The sequence below is a fragment of the Bos taurus genome, chromosome 28, assembly GCF_002263795.3.
Source record: "Bos taurus isolate L1 Dominette 01449 registration number 42190680 breed Hereford chromosome 28, ARS-UCD2.0, whole genome shotgun sequence".
Taxonomy (NCBI): Eukaryota; Metazoa; Chordata; class Mammalia; order Artiodactyla; family Bovidae; genus Bos; species Bos taurus.
This window is the reverse complement of record NC_037355.1, coordinates 35663657-35686177: the sequence shown is the minus strand read 5'-3', so window position 1 is coordinate 35686177 and position 22521 is coordinate 35663657. Positions and strand designations below refer to the sequence as shown.

At 49.9% G+C, this 22521-nt stretch overlaps 1 protein-coding gene across 2 annotated transcripts in view; it reads left to right on the top strand.

Moving 5' to 3' along the window:
• MAT1A (methionine adenosyltransferase 1A) overlaps positions 1–20429 on the top strand; it is a 42161-nt gene extending 21732 nt beyond the window's left edge. Inside the window, 9 exon segments of one of the 2 annotated variants that reach the window (NM_001046497.1) lie at positions 3462–3774; positions 7425–7502; positions 8316–8438; positions 11234–11346; positions 11685–11828; positions 15803–16021; positions 17056–17238; positions 17573–17706; positions 18345–20426. In NM_001046497.1, the coding sequence (NP_001039962.1) occupies positions 3681–3774; positions 7425–7502; positions 8316–8438; positions 11234–11346; positions 11685–11828; positions 15803–16021; positions 17056–17238; positions 17573–17706; positions 18345–18447 (1191 nt within the window). In that variant the 5' untranslated portion in view covers positions 3462–3680 and the 3' untranslated portion in view covers positions 18448–20426. 2 annotated transcript variants of the gene reach the window in all.
• The last annotated feature ends 2092 nt before the right edge of the window (positions 20430–22521 follow it).

Sequence of the window (22521 nt, the reverse complement as noted above, 5' to 3'; positions counted from 1 at the left end):
ATTCATTCTGAAGGAGATCAGCCCTGGGATTTCTTTGGAAGGAATTATGCTGAAGCTGAAACTCCAGTACTTTGGCCACCTCATGCGAAGAGTTCACTCATTGGAAAAGACTCTGATGCTGAGAGGGATTGGGGGCAGGAGGAGAAGGGGACGACAGAGGATGAGATGGCTGGATGGCATCACTGACTCGATGGACGTGAGTCTGGGTGAACTCTGGGAGTTGGTGATGGACAAGGAGGCCTGGCGTGCTACGATTCATGGGGTTGCAAAGAGTCAGACACGACTGAGCGACTGAACTGAACTGAACTGAGGGCATCTATAACTCTGCCTTATCCTTAACTTCCTGTTTTGAGAAGCCTGAAGTTCAGCCACAGATGATAAACATGGTCTGCCACTTGTTATTTTTGACATTTAGAGATTCCTCAGGGGTAAATCCAACTGAAAGTGGTATTTTCAAAGCCAAGTTTCTTCAGAGGTTTGTCAGCAAAGCTTTAGAGTTGAAGGTTGTTGCATGGAAATGAGATCAACTTTGGGCCTTCGACACACTGTATTGGGGAATAGGTAATCAGTGGGGCTGGTTGGGGACATTAGGACAATTCATGTGTAAGGGAGAATGGGACAGTCTGTGCATAAGGGAGGCTTTAATTTGAGTTTATGATGGTAGATTAGGGCTATGTAGTTCTCCTAGCTTCAGCTTTCTAGATAATTACATTGTTGCTAATATCTGCCAGTTCCATCTGAAAAGAACAGATTGATGCTGCTATTTTGACTCTTGGTTGGAGTGCTGTTTCTGTTCTCTAACTGGGTAAAATTTATTGCAAAAGGGAAATCTTTGATCTAGTTCAGGGTTACCAGGGCCTTGCATTTTGTCTTGTTTTTTAAAGCATGCCAATGATTAGTATTTTCTCTGCAGCATCATGTTGACATTAAATAATTAGAGAAGTTGAAAATATCCAGCCACTGGGAGCTGACTGGTTAAATAAAGTATTTTATATCCCCATGTGGGATACTAGTCAAGTGCTAAAAATGAGATGTAAAAAGAGGACAAAAGTATATTGTCAGGAAAAAAACCAAGATGCATATAACATACATACAGATATCTACTTTTTTTCCAGGAGAAAATCATGTACATAAACGTATAAAGTGCTTGTGTGCTTACTCTGTCACTCTGCAGCGCCATGAACTGTACTCCACCAGGCTCCTCTGTCCATGGGATTTCCCAGGCAAGAATACTAGAGTGGGTTGCTACTTCCAACTCCAGGCGTTCTTTCTGACCCAGGGGTTGAACCTGCTAATGCCTCCTGGGAAGCCCCTGTAAGGTGATTAGGTAATATTTTATTAAATCCTTATTATGTGCTAGCAGTATGCTTAGTACTTAACATACCCATGTGATTTCATATAGTTCTGACAACAATGCTATGAGGTAGGTAATTATTTAACCCCCTTTAAAAGGGGGATGAGGAAACAACACCCTTAAGAGGGTAAGAAACCCACCCTAGGGTGCTAGAAGATTAGAGGCAAAACAGGACCCCAGCCCTGAAGCCTGCACTCCTAACCACTGTGTTCTGTGCACTTTTTGTTAACATTCATCTGCTGAAAGAGTATATGGTGGCCTAGTCTTTAGTAGGAATGTCATACAAGACTCATATAAAGTGGATTCTCAACTAGGTGCCTTCCAGATCCCTCCCTCCCTCTGAATATGTATCCAGGCTGCAGAACCCTCCTGCATATGTTTCTGAAGTGCCACTTCTCTGGAGAGGACATTGTCCCTTCCACTTCCATTCACTCCCCCTCACCCACCCCCTGCCTCTTTACCCCATGATGCTATTATTAATTTTGGAATTCAGAGGGCAATTAGACTGCTTTGTTTTATGACTTCTTGCTAGCTCTAGGAATCTGGATGCACATGTTGTTCTTAAAGCATATTTAGAGCATAATGACTATAGTTGTTAACTGCTAGTGTAATCCAGGTCTACAGTTCACATTAAACATTAGCTCATATTGCCTCCAGGTTTGAAACCAATGTACCCAGAAGAAATTTACAAAGGGACAATGATGTTGAAATATTTTAAGTGCAAACAGGATTCCTGTGTGTTGACAGGGACAAGGCCATGTTGTCTAAAGTCCCTATTTTGATTCCTAATTTTCCATTCCTTTCCAGTGGCCTTTTCCTCTTTGGACATTCTACAATCTTGTGACTAAGCATTCCAGCTCCCTCTTTGTGAAATGCCTCTGATTGAATGTGTATATATAAAATCTCTTACTTTATCCCAGCAGAGGTGACTTTAATATGGAGGGATGCTACTGCCACTGTTGACCAGTTGGAAAACTCAGTGTTTGGAGCACTGGAAAATTTTTTTTAAATGTTCATCTTCTAAGTAAAGAGGGAATTCGGTTGCCAGAATTATTAGTTCATACAACCGTGTTCTACTTTTTGCTTCCCACAGAGCACTGTTTGGTGCATGAGGTTTTGGTTGATTACGTTTTATTGCATTCTAGTGGGAACCAGTTTCTCCACCCATTCTCACTCTCTGTGCTTTCAATTCCCTTTTGTTCCTTGGGCCAAAGGATGCAGCTAGATCTGAGAGCTGGAGAGAGTGAAGTAAAAGATGCTGGCATTAAATGCAAGAGTTGGTTCAGTATATAATCCTGTCTACTTCTTTTCTTGATCAAAGCAAAAATAATGCAGGCATCTTGCAAGAAGGATGTTTATCAAGTGTATAGGAACTAATGTGTAGATGCTTAGTTTATCATATGTAAGCTTTGGGAAACTGGAGTCTGATGATTTCCCTATAACGAATCTGCCTCTCAGGATTTTTTTCCCCAAAAATCATTGTTCTCCATAGCCTATCCAGATATTTTTTAACATCTTGCTTGTTAATGTCACTGCCAGCATCTTAGAGAAGTTGACAGTTTATGTGATTTCTATTAGCAGAAAAAAGTAGGCTCAAAAGCTTTTTCTCTAAATGAATCTATTGTTGAATGTCTAAACTGACTCAGAATACAGGTGCATGCTCTGAGAAGGTAGAAGGGGAAGAGCCCAATCCAGACAAGGTATGTGGGGGGGAGGCAGGGAACCCAGAAGCAACGGCCAGCCACCCTGTGCTGTGATCTCAGCCTAAACCATATCCCTGGGAAGGAGTTTTTTACTTCCTATTTGTATCCCTGGGCAACCACAGACCCCCACCTCCTACGTGGGATGTTAGCCTTGGAGCACTGAGGAGATGAGCTGCAGAGCTAAAGCAAAGTCCCAGAGGAGCTTCAGTTCTGCAGAATCTATGCAGCCTTCTTTGCCATACATTGATCACACGCTTAGGGCTTGGGAGATGAGAGCTGAGGGCTGAAATTCCTCAAGGTAAGAAGACCCCCTCTCCCAGAAAATGGACTCCTCCAGTTTTTTCACATGATTATTCAAGTACTTTCACTTTCCCATATATAGGAGTCCCTCAGGAGCAAGCTCTGACCAGTCAGAGGGAGTGACACATCGCTCTCCAGTCCCTCCTCCTCGCCCGTCCGCACCTTTACTCACGTGCTGGCGGACACTTAGGCAGAAGTGAGCCCCGTGGCTCTGCCAAAGACGAGCCTGTTGGCTTTAAAGGAGGAAAATTAAAAAAACCTTAGGCCAGGTCCCAGCATTAAAATTGTTACCTTGAAGACGCTGAGTGGAGAAGTGTGAAGAGATGAATGGACCAGTGGATGGCTTGTGTGATCATTCTCTAAGTGAGGAAGGAGCATTCATGTTCACATCGGAATCTGTAGGAGAGGGGCACCCGGGTAAGTAGGTGGTCCTGGACGGATGGCAACCTATACGGGGTAGGGGGCTGTTACTGGAGGCCTGGAAAACAGTGTGCATAAATTACTACAAAGGATCTCAAGAAGAACAATATGCAATCTTTTTTATTTTATTAATTTGCAGTTTTGTAAAACATTCACTTGTTATGCAAATAATAGACTGTAAGTTAATGAAGCCAAGGGTCTGTGCAGCTGCCCACCACCAGCGCTTCCTTGGGGCTACAATAGAGAATATATGTTAGTTGGATAAGCATATCATATGTGTAGAATATATCATCAGGTATTCACTTTATACAGAGTTTTGTTTTGTTTTTTTGGTAAAGCTTTTTTTTTTTTTTATCAATGAGCAGCTTAAGTCAACAGAGAATGTTCCCACAAACAAGACCACGGGTCACTAAGTTTCGAATGTAAAGCATGTAGAGTTTAGAAATGAACAGCAGTGCATTCTAATAGGGGCTGAGACAGATCTCGAGGTCCTGAAAGAAAATTCCAGCATTTATTTTTTTTGATCTCTCTGAGAAGTGCGATGTGGAGGAATGAGAGAGGCTTCCGTGAAGACCACGATGGGAGCCTGCAGTTTCTGGGACAGTGGTTCTCAGACTTCAGGGTGCATCACCATCACCCAGTGGGCTTGTTAGAACACAGAGTGCTGGGCCCCACCCCCAGAGTTCCTGATTTAATACGTCTTGGGTGAGGCTCAAGAATTTGTGTTCTGAAGAAGTTCCCAGGCAATGCTGATACTGCTGATGTGGGAGCCACACTCCGCGAACCACTGATCTAGGAGAACCCTGGGGGTTCACGGATTTATGTATTTAAGCACCTCTTCGAAATTCACCAGAGTATTTGAAGTTTTTGGTGACTTATCATCACCGAGTTTAACTTTTTTTCATCTTCCTCATCCTGGCTATTTCTCAAAGAGCTTTAGTTTTCATACCCTGTAGCTCAGCTTTAGATGTCTCGGTGCACTGCCCCTTCCATATGCTTTAGCCACTGGTTCTCAACTGGGGAAAGTTTTGCAACCCTTTTCCCCTAAGGGCATTTTGTAAGATCTGGAAACATTTTTTGGTTGTTACAGCTATTCCAGGGGGTCGAGGCATGGCCTGATACCAGCAGTCTGGAGAGAGGCCAGGTGTGTTTCTAAACACAAGACCATCCCCCACAACAAAGAAATTTTCCAGCCCCAACTGTCAATAGTGCTGCTGAGAAATCTTGGCTTAAACTGAATGTTGTTTGTAGCTTAGCTCATTTCAATGTAAACAGCATCTTTCATTCTGCATGACTTTATAAAGTTTCTAGGCTTATTTACTCATAGTCTCAGGTTCACTGCTATGTCTGATGTATTTTGGACAGCGCCATGACTTATGAAGGCCATCTACAGGTCAGAAAATGGCCATATATAGAATGTGCTCCACGTGGAGGAAGTGGGTGCTTCTTCAGACAGCTGCCAGTGGTCCCACTGTACACACAGCTATGTGCTCAGTGGACAGAGAATGAAAATTGCAGTCAGTTGACTATTCTGTCTGCTTAATGGCAGCCCTTCAATTTGTCTGATTTAGCTTACCACTGTACATTAGCTGTCCGTGTAAAACAGTTTTCTTGGTGGTTTTCTTCTTGTCATTCCAGTGCTGAATTCGTCTCCATCAGAAAGATAGAATTAATGCTTCCTTTTCAACTTCCAAGAAAACTATTAGCTATCTTAAGGCTACTAAGTGATATTGATAGAAAATTGGAAAGCCTTAAACAGTTGAGAAAGGACCTCCTAAGGCATTATCTTAATCTATGCAGCTATCTCAGTACCCTTGCTCAACTCCAGCTTATCCCTAATATCCCTATCCCATTTCCCTGTGTGTACTGGAGACATGTGACCTGTGTCCTCTGAGCGAGCAGAGTCATCCATGGTCAGCATGTGAGTGGCTCCTAGGAGTCCTGATGGCTGGGTCTAAAGTGATATTTGAGCAGCAGGTGGCCTTTACTGGTAGGTGGTTGCAGGGGCATGAACTCAGGCAAACCTTGATTTATAACCAGGATCAGCAGGGAGATGGAAAAACTCAAATATATATTTAGTAGCAGCTTCTGAAGGAAAGATGAGAGAATTAACCTTCAGATTAACATTTTAACTACAGAATTTCATATGCACTTTCAAAATCAGAAGTGCTTGATTCTGGGCCTGCATTCTTAATTTAAAAACCTAGAAAATGACAAAAGGGACACAAGGAAATTTGAGAGGTGATGGATGTTTATTAAATCCTGATTGAGATGATGGTAACACAAGTATGTACATATGACCAAACTTGCCAAATTTACATATATTAATTATATGCAAATTTTTGTATACCAATTATACTCCAATAAGTCTGGGAAAATCTTATTAACTTGCTAAGAGTGGACTCTGTGGGTATTTTGAACACTAAACAAGATGTAATATGTGCAAATAGACGTCACTTTTATTTCTGAGTTTGTAAACATTGGCAGTACACATAACTCCAGGGCAAGAGTGGATTTCTCCACAGCGTCTACATGCTTGACCACGAGGAGTCTTTTTTAAATTATTTATTTTGGCTGCACTGGGTCTTCGTTGCTGTGCACGGGCTTCGTCTAGGTGCAGTGAGGGGGGCTGCTCTCTAGTTGCCGTGTGCGGACTTCTCACTGTGGTGGTTTCTCTCATGGAGCACGGGCTCTAGGCACAGGGGCTCAGCAGTTGCCACACCCGGCTTGCTCCAGCATGTGAGATCTTCCTGGACCAGGGATTGAAGCTACGTCCCCTGCATCAACAGGAGGATTCTTAACTACTGGATCACTAGGGAAATCCCATTGATCATGGGGAATATTTAAGGCAAATCATAGAAGAATAAGATGAAGTACCAGCCCGTGTTGAGCTTTTCTCAGTCCCGCCTTGATGAGGAGGTCTGACCCAGCTGCTGGGACATCTGGCCTTCAGGAGGCTGAATGATGGGGAGGATCTCCGAGCGGCTTGTGGAAGTGCTCAGCAAAACAGCAGGGGCAGTGATGTGTGGAGGTTCTCTCGCAGGAGTCTTAGAGGTGGAGTCATGGAAGTGGGCGTGGCTTTATGCACCGTGCACCGTGGCTGCTGGGACCAGCGGTACTGTGCATCTACCGGATCTGTCCTCTTCTACCTACCGCACCTAATCTCACGGACGTCATTAGTGTTTTACATTCTGTTTCTAGGACTTTCCTTGATGTTAGAATTTAAGGAAATATGCTGAGGAATGAGATATTTCTGTGTGTATATCTTAGTTCCTTGCACATCTATATCTATTATTTATTTAGATATAGTTAGATATTCCTATAAATCTAGTTTTCTATGAATAGATACTTTTTAATTGGAAGACTATATGTGTGTGTATATGTGAATTACTATAGACTCTTATAACTGGCTTTGGAATATACTTTTCTTTTAGGGAATTCTATGACTTTATATAATATACATCATCCAAAATTAAGGCAAAAGTGGGAAGAAATAAAAATTCCAAAAATTTGCAATTTCTTATACTTTAAAAGTGTCCTCTTGGGTAGACTTAATGTGTAAATTGACAAAATATCTAATTATTTTAACATTTCAGTTTTTAGGCTTAACATGTCTATGAATTTTCCTCATGTTCATTCTTGTCCAGATAAGATCTGTGACCAGATCAGTGATGCAGTGCTGGATGCCCATCTCAAGCAGGACCCCAATGCCAAGGTGGCCTGTGGTAAGAAATGCCTGACCCTTCCTACTGGGGACCTGAGTGGGCTCAAATTGAAACCTGTGCCCATGTTGAAGCTCTCGGCACAGCAGAGAACTGGGGACTTCAGGGCCTAGAGGGCCCCGGGGTGATAGGACTAGTCTCTTCAACTTTACAGAGGGATCTTGGGTATCCCTTGGCCAAGGTCAAGGGGTAAGGGTCCTGGTGTGAAGACCAGAGCCCCAGTCTCCTCACAGTCAGCACCTTGTTTTGTCTGATGCTCAGACCCACCCTTCCCTCTCCAGCACCACCCTAGTCCTCAGAGTGAGCACTGTAGGGACCCGTGTCCCTCTAAGGGTCAACTTCACCCTGACATGTTCATAAATAACTTGCCTTGATTCTGTGCTCAGGACCCCATACCCTAAAGCCTGCAGTGGAGCTTTGGCAGTAAGGGGGCAAAAGAGGCCTCATGTATGTTGGCTGCATTCTTTATGACTGCATACGGCATTGTCTCATTGTAATGCACACAGCAGTCTTATGATTATTTCCGTCCAACAGCCGAGGCTGAACAAGCAGTTCAAGATCGGGTAAGTAGTAAGTGCTTGGTATAAAAACTTGGAATTCGTGTGACCAGTTCTTTCCAAAGTGCAGTTCTCTGAGCAGCCTGTGAAGATGGTCAGAACTTGTGCTGGGCTGCACTGTCTGTTATCACCATGACTGTCCTTCTGGAGCCCGTTCCCGGAGTGGCCTCTTGTGTGGGTCTGTGTCAGCACCGTGAGAGGTCCAGGTGTGGAGCCCCTTAGCCGGCACGTGGCCACTAGCCTGCCTCTTTGCCTTCAGAGACGGTGTGTAAGACGGGCATGGTGCTTCTGTGCGGGGAGATCACCTCCATGGCCATGGTGGATTACCAGCGTGTGGTGCGGGAGACCATCCAGCACATCGGCTACGACGACTCCGCCAAGGGTGAGGCCAGGGTCCCCGGGATGGAGCCCACCTAAGGCTCTCCATCTTCTGGAAGAGCAAATGCCTCTACCTCTAGGCCCACTTGCCAGGGTCCAGGTCCAGGGCTCGCAAGCTCTGGCAACAGTATGGCAGCCCAGGCAGACTGGCCCTTGTCCATCTGTTGCTGACTCTGGTCTTGTTTACGGTCCTAACTTCTTAGAAGAGGAAGAAGCTCTGGGTCCCAGGGGCTGCCCTCTCTTGGGGGCGTGTTGTCTGCCAGGTGCTGGGGCAGGTCTGTGTGTGTGTGTGTGTGTGTGTGTGTGTGTGTGTCTTCCTACCTAATTGTTGGAGGAACTCTGCTCCACTCCCTATGATGCAAATAAGGAAATTGAGGCTTAGAGATGTCAATAACTCATATAAGGTGGTACAATCAATAAGTGGCTATCCCCAGTTGGGACTCCTGTGCTTTCTGCTAAGCTAGGCTACTCTTCCCCACATACAGAAGGTGACTCAGTCCAGTACAGGTGTCAAAAGCAGGTGGAGGAGACAGGCTGGTCCAGGGTGGCTCCAGTGCCAGGCAGTGTGGGAGCCTGCAACCCCAGGAAAAGGCCCAGGCACTGGCTGGAGTTGAGGAGGAGCCCTGTGATGAGGTGGGGGTGAGAGAACTGATGGCCCTGAAGCAGATGCCTGCACGGTAGGAACAGGCAGGCCAGGAAGGAGCCCAGCCTGGAGGGTGTCAAAGGACAGGGCACAAGGGCCCGATTCTAGGGCTGGGGCACACTGGTCTGCTTATTGGTTGTTTGGGATGTATTGTGGCATCTTCCAGCTGCGGTGACATGCACGTGTCTTTTATGTGAGAGAGGCCCTCTCTGTGTGAGGGCATAGACACATAGAAGCTCAGTGCAGCCACCTACCTGCTGGCTTGCCCAAAGGACTCACTTGAGCATACGGAAATTTTGCAGATGTATCAGGAACCTCTGGGAAGAAGAAACCAGTGAGTACAGGCTGCTTCTCGCAGCCAGCACAAAGGGTGTTCACAGAGCAGGCACGTTGTCTCAGGACAGCAGCTCCCTGCCACGTTACCTTGCAAGCCTTCACCCTGTTCTGCCAAGAATAGCCAACTTATTATTTACTTATTCAAGAGCAAACTTTGTTCCGCGTTAGGTAGCAGGAAAGTCGTTCCCCCAGGGGTGTCACATCCCCTAGAAGAGAGAAGCAGGAGTGGGCCCAGCTCTTCTTGTCAGCACGCCTGCACCAAGGGGACTGGCAGGCTGCAGGCTGGGCTGCAGTCACAGGGCCCCCGGGCTGGAGGCCCCCACTGCTCTTTGCTGCGGAGTTGACCTTTCTAAGCCCTCCTCCTCTCCCCTTAGTGCCCTGAACTGTTTTCCCAAGTGACTTGGAGCCTTTCATTACATCTCAGCACTGAGATTTATTATTTAGACAGGAAGTGTAAGGTAAAATGGGGATTTGGTGAGTCCTTGGTGGCTGAAGGCTGTTCCCTGGTTTGTGTATTCAGAAGCCTTCACTAGGAATGGGGGCTGCAGAGGACAAGGTGGCCTGGCACTCCTGAGTAGAGGCACTGCCTGGCATTAAGTGGGATGCGGTACGAGACGCTCGGCAGCGAGTCCGCGGCAGAGTGTGCACTGAAGAGCTGGGGTGGGGGCCATTCAGGGGTGTTTACTGAGAGCTGGATGGGCTTGTGGAGGGGACGGGGGTCAGAGGAGGAGCTTTCTAGGCAGAGGGTCCTCGTGGAGGTGGAAAAGGAGGTTGTGTTTAAGCTGAACCTGAGTTCACTTTGGTTGAGGGCTCAGCTGGGAAAGCCTGGCTGGAGCTGAGCAGGTTCCAATTTACTGCCTTTGGTGATAGGTCTTTACTTGAAGCTTGTAGGTAAATAGTAGGTTGAACCTAGGGGTATTTTTGTGGTTTTATTTGTTTTAATAAGCCCATTCTGGCCACATGGGTGGGAGAACAGATTGGGAGAGGGTGGCAGTCACTGTGTCACTGATACTTGACTTTGTGGTGCATTTTGGCTCCTCATTCATATCCATCCTGTAGCTGAGCCCAGCAAGATGGGGAAAACCACTTTGGGAAGAGTCTGCAGTCTGCCTAGTGGCTCCCTCTTGGGGCTTCTTGGCCTGAGCTGCTGCTACCCAGGATGTCTGTGTCCCAGGCCCCCGCCCACTGTCCCCAGCCTGGGCCAGGCAGGAGGAAGGGACTTACCTCCATCTCTGTGCTTGAGCTTTGGGTATAGGCTGGCAGGGGCCTCAGCCTCCAGAGGTGTGGTTTTTCCATTTTGCTCCAGGCCCTGTGCATACCTCGGGCTCAGAGCACTCTGACTCGGGAGTGTCTCTGGATGGTCCACACGCACCTATTGTTCAGTATGTTTTAAACTTGGGTTTGGTGTATATTTTTGATACCTGGGCTCTGACAGGCAGTGTTGGAAGGGCCCTTGATGTTCACTTAGTGCAGTGATTTTAAACCTCAGGGAGAGCCTAAGGGGGCAGGCCCTTGGTCATCCACCGCCCTTCTACCAGAGCAGCTGTAACTGTTATCTGGTTTTCATACTGCCGTTCTGCATAGGGTATATATTTTTAATTGAGGTGTAGTTTAATACACTGTGGAGGGTTTTTGTTTTGACTAAAGAGTTCCATGTGATAGGATGAGAAGGATACTGACATTCCCCATCCTAGGCCTCAGTTCTGAGCCCAGACTGATGGCAGAAACCACCACCCCAACACTAAATGCCCTCTTGGGTGCCAAGCAGGCCCCAGGAGCTCCAGCCTCCCTCTGCTTAGGCCTGCTCTCCTTGTGCCCAGGCTTTGACTTTAAGACCTGCAACGTGCTGGTGGCTTTGGAGCAGCAGTCCCCGGATATCGCCCAGTGTGTCCACCTGGACAGAAATGAAGAGGATGTCGGTGCCGGAGATCAGGTCACTAAATACTAAGCGTGGGCACCACATCAGAACAGCAGTGCAGTGTGCTCTGTGTCACAGGGCTGGCTGTTCATGTGTGATGGTCTGAGTGCGCTGTGGGGCGGAGCTCCCCCGCCCCCATGTCTGGAGTCACACAGCCCAGCTGGAGGGCAGGATGGCTTGGGAATGCCTGGTGTGGCCTGTCTCCCTACCTAGAGTGTTGGGTTTGGGGACCCTGTCTTCCCCTCCACAAGTACCCAGTATAAAAGTCATATGCCTGGGAGGGTGGAGGGCCAGCAGGGCTTTAGATTTGAAGAGAGTTGTCACCTGTAGTCTGAAATGGGTGTCTGCTACAGGGGCTGATGTTTGGCTATGCCACGGATGAGACGGAAGAGTGCATGCCCCTCACCATCATGCTGGCGCACAGACTCAACGCCCGCATGGCAGAGCTGCGACGCTCAGGGCAGCTCCCCTGGCTGCGACCTGACTCCAAGACACAGGTGACCCCCTGCAGGGCTCCAGAAATGTACCTCAAACAAACCGCTTTCTCTTGATTCTGGTCATATGTTAAGATCAAAATGTTCTGTCTGGGCACTCAAAGAATTGTTGAATCTGAAAAGAACTATTTATTTGAAAAATCTTCTGCTCCAGATAAATCTTTTCTTTTCTCCCCTGATCCGCCAACATTTTAGTATGAAAAAGTTTTAAATACAGAAAAATGAACAGTTCTAGATTTTTGGGAGGCGGGACTTAGCATATGTTTACTCTAGTAATATGATTCCCCAGTTCCTACCACAAACCTTCGTAACTGGTTTCAGACTTTTGGCCACTGCCTGTCAGGCCTCCATGTCTTGTGCAAAGCTTGAATACCCCATGAACAAGTGCTGTGTGTAGCTCGCTGCAGCCCTTTTGCTTTGCTTCTCACAGAAAGGATTTACCTTTGCTGATCCTGATGCTCTGTTGCCAGTGGCCCTGACCCCGTGTTCCCTGCAGTGATGAAATGCGCACTGAATCCGGATTTGAGAGCTGGCAGTAATGCAAATGCTGGCACATGCCGAGGCCTCTGCCTGCCTTCACTCTCCACATCCTGACAACCCTGATGGCCTCTTTCCTTGGAGCTCCTTTCCCAACTCTACTTCCGCACTCCAGTGGGGTCTGGACACTTCCTTCTACATTCTCTTTCCTCCTACCCACACTTGTGGGTTATTTTCACGTCTGCACACTTGGTTTCCAAATCTTCCACCTGCAGGCCTATCTGAATCACCAGCCCTCATTTCTCACTCATCCTGCAAACACATGGGCCCCAGGAGTGCTCCTCAGCTGAAGGGGTTTCATGGAGCCCACCTTTCCCCGGCCCTCTCTGTCTCCACTCTATCTGGGTTACTCTTGTCCCTATGGAACATCCCTTCTACTCTGGCCTCTTTTCCCAGGCCAGGCTTGGCTATGTCCTCCTAAAGGCTCTCTCTGCCTGGAAACTTCAGTTAATTTGCTTTGGACTTCACTTTTAATTTCCTTATATCTGCTCAGAACCATCTACAACTTTCTACTTCCTACTTGAGGCGAGAGGAGTACCCATTTGTTATTCTGGCATTTGGCAGGCATTTACAGGTTTTCTAGCTTTTCCTTCCTCAATCCCCACCCTAGTCTTTGCTCAGTCCATATGCTTTCACTCACATTCCCTTCGTTTCCCAGTACTTTGCACCTGTGTGCTCACCCCTCACTTTCCTTGGAATCTTTCTCTGGTCCCCACCTGTCCTTCAGTGGCCAGCCTGGTTCCTGCCTCCTTCTGGTCTCCCCTGATCACTCTCAAATGGGACGTCTTCTTATCCTGCACTTGGAATTTGGCTCTTGTGGTTTTATAGTTCAGCACGGTGCTTGTGACTCTGCCACATTACTCCCCAGGCGTCAGGCTGCCCATGATGGAGGTTGCATATTGGCTGTACCTGGAGCAACAGAGTGTCTCTGTGGCCTAAAGGAAGCCCTTGGGACTTCAGGTGTTATCCACATGACCCCCACACTGGGAAGTGGGATCACTCAGGTGATCTTCAAGGTGGTGGGCAGAAGAGCTGAAATATGTAGGTTGTGATGGTACCAAAAGAAAGGAGCCTGCCCTGCCTGCTCCGTTCTGTGCCAGAGCTATGTGGGGATGGGGAAGAAGGGTGGAGATATCCTAGAACACAGATGAGAAGAAGTAAGTGGAGTGGCTCAGATTTCCTTCTCTCTCCATGAGGGTGAGCACTGGAGGGTTCACACATCAGATTCCCTGATATAGCAAAGGCCTCCTGTGTCTGCTTAGTAATAGGAGGTTTCCGAGTCCAGAGGGCAGTGAGGGAGGGAGGGGAAGATGGGCCCTTCCAGGCCTTCCCTTCTTGCAAGGAGACACTGAATTCTCTTATAAATGTCCCCTGCCGACCTCCACAAGGCTGCTGCCCTGGGAGGGGTGCCGTGCCGGAAACGATGTCTGGGCCTTCTCGTCTACTGGTAAAGGATTTTAGTCACCTGCCCCTGGTGTTCACTGTGAACAGAATGAGCCTTTCCACCTGAACAAATTTTTGCTGCTGATAACTAAGAGCGGAGTGGCAGTACAAATGGCTATTTTTGTACCTGGCCAGGGTTGTGTTTTCCGCGGCGTACTTTTCTCCACATCTTGCTGACGTGATGGGATAAGCACAATGCTTGGGGCCCTTCGCTCAGCCACAGCTCTGCTTGGGGTTTGCGGCAGAGTTGGGGAGCCCAGGAGCAGTGGAGATGGACCTCAGCAGCAACTCAGGAAGCGAGCCTTCTCTGAAGGCCTCCCCTCTGGAGCTCCCAACCCCCCAACTCCAGCTCCTCTCCCAGGTCCGGGAGTGCACGCAGCCCAGCAGGAAAGGTTCTGTGCTCGGGACACAGCTGGTGCGCATGTGCCCATCGCCCTAGGATCAAGCCTTGTGCAGCCAGGGCTCTGTCTCTTCCTTTTTCTGGACCCCACCCTATTGTTCTTTGGACCAGGCAGGACATCGAGTTTGATGGATATCGAAGGGGTCTTTGCCTTAGGCAGAGCCCCAGGGAGACCCCGTTTGCTGCCTGCAGTCCTATCAAGGCCCTTGGGGTGGGAGCAGCCTGTGCCTGCTGGCCAACATCCCTGCCAGGGCCATCTGGCGTAGCTGCACTCCTGCAGGCCCCATAGCCCCTCTGGGCACTGTTCTTGTGGGTCCACACTGCCTTGGGTAGCAGTGGGGCCTGGGGCTCCAGTACTGAGGATCTTGGGTGACAGCCTTCTGCTGGGAGGAGCCCAGTTACCAGGCTGCACAGTTCCAGGTTACAGCCCACCTTTGCTGGCTGTGTGATCTTGACCGAAGTATTTACATTCTGGAAGCCCATTTTCTCTCGTCTTTGAAATGGGGCTGGTAGCAACCTCTCATGGCGTCTGGCATGCCTTGTAGCACAAAGTACACACCCAGTCAGTGCCAGCTTCTTCTTCTTTTTCCAGCCTCATCTGCCTTCCTCACCACCTCCTTCCCTCACTCTGTGTGCAGTCCAAGGTGCGCAGGCTGGGGCATGGGCTCTTGTCCTCCCTGGTGTGTTGGGAGTGGACAGGGTGCAGAAGCATTCTGTCTGTGCCGCTGTGGCAGTGACACAAGCTGTGGGAGCAGGCAGAACAGCTATTGGCTCTTGGGCTTTTCACTAACTGGCCTGTGACTTCAAGGAAGTTGTTATTCTTCGCAGAGCCTGACTTTTCTCATTTGTAAAGTGGTGACAGTATTGCCCATCTTGCTGGGGTGGCTTCAGTATTCATCAGTAATGCATGAAACAGGCACAGAACTGACCTACGCTGCGGGGAGAGAATCCCAGCTCTGTCCTGTGGCCAGCCCTGCAGGGGAGCTGCAGACAGGATCCTGCTCTCCTTGTGCCCTCGGCTCTTCCTTGCTTTTGCCCAAATACCCAGAGGCTGGCAACCCAGGCCTTGCTGCTGCCTCTTAGCTCGATCACCCTGGCTCAGGTCCCTCCACCAGACAAGGTCCCTAGGCACATATGTTTCCAGAGACCCTCCGTTGAGGAGCTGAGGCAGTGGGCATGTGGCCTGTGGACTCCCGTGTTCCTTAGCAGAAGCCTGGGTGTCTTGCCTAGAGCCATGGAGGGTCAAGACAGGGATTTAGTGGAGGGACATTTGCTGGCGCACAGGACCCTCTGAGACAGAGGGAGTCATCTGCTGAGTCACAGAGGAGACTCTGCAACACCTGGGTCTCCAAAGTGGCACTGATTGTGGTTGCGTGGGAATAGCTTGTGCCTCGTGCCTGATCAGCTCATGGCACCAGGCAGTTATTTGCTATAAGAATGTGATGAGCTTCCCTGAAGGCCCTTTGAGGACAGGAGGCCGCCCCCCACCCCCCGGCTTTTGGGAGCCCTGTCCACCTCCTGGGCACCTGTGCCCGGCAGCGGAGTGTCCTGAGGTCAGGGCAGGAGCTCACATTTCCTCCCACCCTGCCTCCCCCAGGTGACAGTGCAGTACACGCAGGACAACGGTGCGGTCATCCCTATGCGCGTCCATACCGTCGTCATCTCCGTGCAGCACAACGAAGACATAACGCTGGAGGACATGCGCAGAGCCCTGAAGGAGCAGGTGATCAGGGCTGTCGTGCCAGCACGGTACCTGGATGAGGACACCATCTACCACCTGCAGCCCAGTGGGCGCTTTGTCATTGGAGGCCCCCAGGTGCATCCCTTTCTCCGAATGAGCCCTGATTTTGCTTACGTCCCCAGCACGAAGCCTGCAGGACCGACTTGGCCCTGAGTGAGATGTGAAGTCGGCTCGCTCTGTGCAGCCTGCTATGTGCCCTCAGTATAGGAGGGTGGGGGACATGTCCTGGGAGGTTCCTGGCCAAGGGACTAGCTAACTTTCCATCACAGGCACTGAGCTTGCCCTGGTGGGCTTGCCCTGGTGGCATTTCCCAGGTCTTGGCCACATGTGACCTGCAGCTCTTGTGGGCACCAAGGTGCGGACACAGAGTGGCCCCTTTCTCCTGTGCCACAGGCATGAGCAAGCAGAGAGTGGCCTAGCCCCTTGGAGAGGCCACTGACCACTGCCAGGCATCTCTGCTGTGGACATGTTGCCATGTAACAGAGCTCTCGGGCGGGGTCCTAGGCCAGAGTGGCACAGAAACGCAGGGTGAATGGAAGTCCTGTATTTTCCTGCAGAACTTCTCAGGGCTTTGGCATGCTCAGGGCCTTGGCATGCTGCTTAGAACTGTGGATTTCTAAGCAGGGGCGGGTTTTGTGGTGCTATAATATGCAGACTTTCCCCACGTCATTTAATATAGAGCCCCCTCAAACATCTTCTGTGGACTGGCATTGCACGGAATAGACACCTGAGCAAATGGGGGATGATGTTTGCCAGGTGGCACCAGCCGGGGCTCCGCCCAGGGTGTATTGGTCCCAGCACAGGTCCCTGCTGAACTCGGGTTTCTCCATTATGATGGACTCCTACAACAAAGGCTTGGTGAGTGGGCTGAGACCCCCGTGGCCCATCTGACGAGGGGCCAGCTGGTGACCTGACTTCAGTGACTACTCAGTGACTGAACTGGGATTAGAGCCCAGGGTTTCTGGCTGACTCTCAGCCAAGGGGGTCTTCGGAACACTCGCTCCTAGAAGCTTCAGAGACTGTCTCCAAGCCGTGGTCTAGTGTCCAGCCAGTGTTTCGGCCACCCTTCCCCCAACATCTGCCCTCCGTGTCTTCCTTTTCCTCCGCAGGGGGATGCCGGTGTCACTGGCCGAAAGATCATCGTGGACACCTATGGCGGCTGGGGGGCACACGGCGGAGGCGCCTTCTCTGGGAAGGACTATACCAAGGTGGACCGCTCGGCGGCGTACGCTGCCCGCTGGGTGGCCAAGTCCCTGGTGAAAGCAGGGCTCTGCCGGAGAGTACTTGTGCAGGTGGGTGAAACCCCACCCTGCTCGCACCCCCACACCTGCCCTCATAGGGACGCACTGGCCTGGCGCAAGGCCCAAATGCTGGAGGACGTGACTCTGTTCCATGTTGGGTTTTGTGGCCACTGTCCTGCAAACCGGGAGTGGGACAGCAGAAGCCTTCAGGCAGCAGGGCACGCATGGAAACTGCAGCTGTGAAGTGGCGGGTGTTTCTAGGGAGATGAGGGCCGGGGCTAGGGAGAGTGTATTGGGCAGGGCCTGTGTGGTTTCAGCGGCCTCTCCCTGAGGACATCAAGGTCTCCGTGAAGGGCCTGTCCCTGACCCTGGGCTCTTCTGACAGGTGTCCTATGCCATTGGTGTGGCTGAGCCACTGTCTATTTCCATCTTTACCTATGGAACCTCTCAGAAGACAGAGAGAGAGCTGCTGGATGTGGTCAATAAGAACTTTGACCTTCGGCCTGGTGTTATCGTCAGGTAAAAGGGCCGCCCCTGCAGTTGGGCAAAGCCCTCTTTCCCCACCTGGTGCTTGCTTATTGGAAAGAGAATCAGAAGGAAGGATGTTCAGCCTCCCAGAAGCAGGAGAGGCTTCAAGTTCTTGGCGCAGCACAGTGTAAACCCCAAATGCAGAATGTCTAGTTTTCAGGTTGAAGGAGCCCAGCATTGACTTCAGGGGGCCCATCTTTGAGCAGGTGGAGGATCTTAGGAAGATAACTGCAAGACCGGATGGGGGGGAATTGAGTCAGCAAGTCTGGCCCCAACTGCTCTCGCTTCTAATGCCACCCCTGCTTCTTGGAGCTTGCGGTGTCGATGTTGGGCTGTGCCAGGTCAGTGGAGCAGAGTGTAGGCCAGAGTTCAAATCCTGATTCCTGGTGCATCTGTCTGTCTGGTTGATCAGGCTGTCCTGGAACCCTGAGACTGTTTCTTAAGCGCCAGTGGCAGTCACCTTGTAAGGTGTGGCATAGCAGAGATAGGAAATTTAGGGAGAATTGCTCTTGAGTGGTTAATACCCCACACATTCATAGTCTGTTAATTACTCCTGTGCCCCAAATTCAGGGAAAGACACTCCACTCCTTTTCCATTAAAACTGACCCTTTGTTCTACTGAACGTGCAGGGACTTGGACTTGAAGAAGCCCATCTACCAGAAGACAGCATGCTACGGCCACTTCGGGAGGAGCGAGTTCCCTTGGGAAGTTCCCAAAAAGCTTGTGTTTTAGTGCTGGTGGGGGCCACTCCAGCTGGTGAGCCCTGGAGGCTTCAGGTGGGACAGAGCCATGCTCTTCTCCTCCAGGACCCTGACTCTCAGATCACCCACTGCCCCCTTCCTGGGCAGAGCCAGGCCCCTCTGACTTAGCAGGAGGAAGGGGGCCTTCTGGTGCCAGGACTCAGATCTCCTCATGAGGCCAGTCACTATGTTTCCCTGCCTCTCCCCCAGACCAAGGTGATGTGAATTTAGTGGAAATAGCATCCCTGTCAGAGGAAACCTGCTCACTCCCCTGCCCCCACAGCCTGGACCCTGAGTGGCCCCTCCCTCCCTGGTGTGTGCTGGGAAGATCTTAGGGCTCCATGAGGGTCTGGGTGTGCCGGGCCACCCTTCACGTCTGCAGCCATTTGGTCACCGTCCTGAGCCTGAGCCTTCCCACGGGCCCATCCCAGGCCATGCTTGTGGCAGGGATGACAGCAGCTAGCGTGTGAGAGACCGAGCTCATCACTGATCTCATTTCTTCTTCACTGCAATACGATGAGGTGACACCTTGTGTTATGAGCATTTAAGGTGAGGAGGCCGAGCTAACTTTCACAGGGCCCACAGCTGCATGGGTCAGGGCCTAGACATGCGTCTGGGATCTTTGAATTGTGAGCCCATACACCTTGACCCCTCACCCTCAGCACCGCCCCCCACCCCGATCTCATGCTAGAAACAGGTCTGAGTGAAGAGATGAGGCTGTGACCTCTGTCCTGAAGACCTGAGGTTGCTGGGAGTTAGGGGATCGAGTCCCTTGGCGACCCCTGAGCAGTGATCTACAGAGCCAAGTCAGAACCAAAGGGATGTTTCCTTTGCCTCTGTAATTTCAGAAGATAGATTAGGGTGTGCTGGATATCCTGGCCCCTGGGGCTGCGCTGGAGTTTGAAATTAAGAGGCACCTATGTTATCCCAGCCCCTGACTACTCAGGGACATGCAGGGTTGGGCCCATGGACTCCTCCGATGAGGGTCCAAGGCCAGTCCTGTCCCATATAGGGCTTCCTAGAGCAGAAGCAGCAGCTTGTCCCTTAAACCAGGGATGGAACCCTGTGTCCTCCACATGCTTCTCTCTCTCTGACCCCTTTCTCTTCTCTCTCTTGTAACCCCTGCAATCTGAGTGCTGTTGGAATAAGTGGGTGAGCCTCTCAGATCCCCCTTCCAGAGAGGACAGCCCAAAGGCCTGAATTCAAATGTTAAATGGTGACTGAAGTGGCAAGTCTTGACTCCTAGAGGGAGCTAAGTTGGCTGAGGTGTCATGAGGAGATTTCTGCCTTTGCCAGGTGACCTCTGGGGCCAGGGCTACCCCTGAGGTCTTGGGTGATTCTTGGCACATTAAGGTCTTAGAAGCTATGCATTCTCTTGCTTTCCTTTCCATGGCCAGTACCTCCCTGTACTCCTTCCCCAACCTGGGCCTCTGACTGCTGCACCGCTACCTTATCCCCAGCTCCGCAGACCACAGGTTCAGGTAGGAGCCTCCACAGGTCCCCGGAGAATACTGGGGTCTGGCTTCTTCCTGTGGCACTCAGTTGCCAGCTCCAGCTGAGATGCATAGCTCAGGAAGCCTCATCTGGGCAGCAGACAGCCTGCACTGAACTGTAGGCCTGAAGCACAAAAACCTTTGGCTTTCTCTTTCCATCAGGGGAAAGGCAGCAGTTCAGGGCAGAAAAAGAAGCCCAGATGACCGTAAACACCTAAAGCTGATGTGTGATATGGAAGCTCAGGAGTCTCACAGGGCTCTGGTCACCTGGGAAGTCTCTAGTTCCTTTTCCTTTAGGTTTGCAGGTGGCTGAGTTCCTCTAACTTGGGCCACATTTGAAGTGAAAATGCAAATTTTTATACTTTCTGCACCCCCTGGGAGAAACAAGGTTTTCTTGGGTCAACACTGTTATATGAAACTCGAGTCTTTATTTGTTAATAGTGCGTGCTAAGCCAGTGAATAAAATCTTGAGAAGCAACTACTCTATGCTTAGTTTCTGTCTGCAACCACCCTAGACACCTCACCTCCAAGTAGCGTTACCTCATCCACCCCCCAGCGAAGCGGCTGTCCTGCCCTCGGGTTACCCAGCGAAGCCTCTGCCATCCTGTCCGCGTGGGCTCTGGTGCCTCACTCCAGCTTGTGTGTTATCACTGCCTCACCTATTCATTCCACACCACACTGCCTGGAGGCGGGCGGACCCAGGAAACCCCCGTTACTCGTGGACACCTTGAGGCAAACCGAAATGGGTTAGGACCCAGAGTGGCTGACAGGTGGCTTCCCCAGCCTTCAGGGTGTGCCCCTCGTCCTAGCCTGATTTCTTCCTGCTTCCCCTTCCTACGTGTTGTCTACAATGCGCTTGGCACAAAGCAAGTGTTCAGGCAGTATTTGTCCATCGGTTCAGTGACTGAAGTCAGGTGAGGTGAGTGAGCCAAGGGGGTTGGTCAGCAGAGTTGGGAGTTTGGTCTGGGAGGTGGTGGTGGATGGAGGAGTTGGGGAATGAGAGGGGACTGGAAGAAAGAGCAACCCAGCAGTGGGTGGCTGGGGTTAAAGACTTGAATGGGGGACTTTAAGAGAAATTTTCACCTGGGACAAATTCCCCAGAGCTGATATGACTGGAGCACAGTATCAGAAACAATGACACAATAGCCAAGATATGGAAACAACCTGAGTCTGCCAATGGATGGATAAAGATGACGTGTTGTATGTGTGCAGTGGAGGGTCATTTGTGAACAAGAGGGAAATCCTGCCATTTGCAGCAACATGGATGAAATTTTAGGGCATTAGGCTACATGAGATAAGTCGAAGACAGACAAACGGTATGATGTCACTTATGTGTGGAATCTACAAAAGCCGACCGAGAGTAGAATGGTGCTTATGAGGGGGTGAGATGGTGGGTAGATGGAATGGGGACATGTTAGCTAAAGGGTACACACTTCCAGTTAAAAGTTCTGGGGAGCTGATATATAACAGTGATATAGCTAATAGCACTGTTCAGTTCAGTTCAGTCACTCAGTTGTGTCCGACTCTTTGCGACCCCATGAATCGCAGCACGCCAGGCCTCCCTGTCCATCACCAACTCCTCGAGTTCACTGAGACTCACGTCCATCGAGTCAGTGATGCCATCCAGCCATCTCATCCTCTGTTGTCCCCTTCTCCTCCTGCCCCCAATCCCTCCCAGCATCAGAGTCTTTCCAATGAGTCAACTCTTCACATGAGGTGGCCAAAGTACTGGAGTTTCAGCTTTAGCATCATTCCTTCCAAAGAAATCCCAGGGCTGATCGCCTTCAGAATGGACTGGTTGGATCTCCTTGCAGTCCAAGGGACTCTCAAGAGTCTTCTCCAACACCACAATTCAAAAGCATCAATTCTTCGGCGCTCAGCCTTCTTCACAGTCCAACTCTCACATCCATACATGACCACTGGGAAAACCATAACCTTGACTAGACGGACCTTTGTTGGCAAAGTAATGTCTCTGCTTTTGAAATGCTATCTAGGTTGGTCATAACTTTCCTTCCAAGGAGTAAGCGTCTTTTAATTTCATGGCTGCAATCACCATCTGCGGTGATTTTGGAGCCCAAAAAACAAAGTCCGACACTGTTTCCACTGTTTCCCCATCTATTTCCCATGAAGTGATGGGACCAGGAGCACTGTACTATATACTTAAAAATTGCTATGCGTGTAGATCTTAAATATTCCCACCACAAAAAAGAAATGATAATTGCATGACATGATGGAAGTGTTAGCTAATGCTCTGGTGGTAATCATTTTGCAGTGTATTAAGTGTATTAAATCAGCTCTTTGTACACCTTAAACGTATCTATGTTATAGGTCAACGATACCTCAGTAAGTCTGTGGGGAAAAGCAGTGGGACCGGCGCCTGGTTCCTGGACTCTGAGGTCTACTGCCTTCTTACCGTGGCATCTTCATGAAAGAGGTTTTAGGGAAATAAGAGAGGCTGTGCTCTGCGTTTGGCTCCTATCAGCGTTGGATGCCGAGAAATGTGGGTAGGAAAATAACTCCATGTAAGAGGAAACTAGCCAGAGGGAACCAGGAGAGTGGACAGCCCCAGAAAT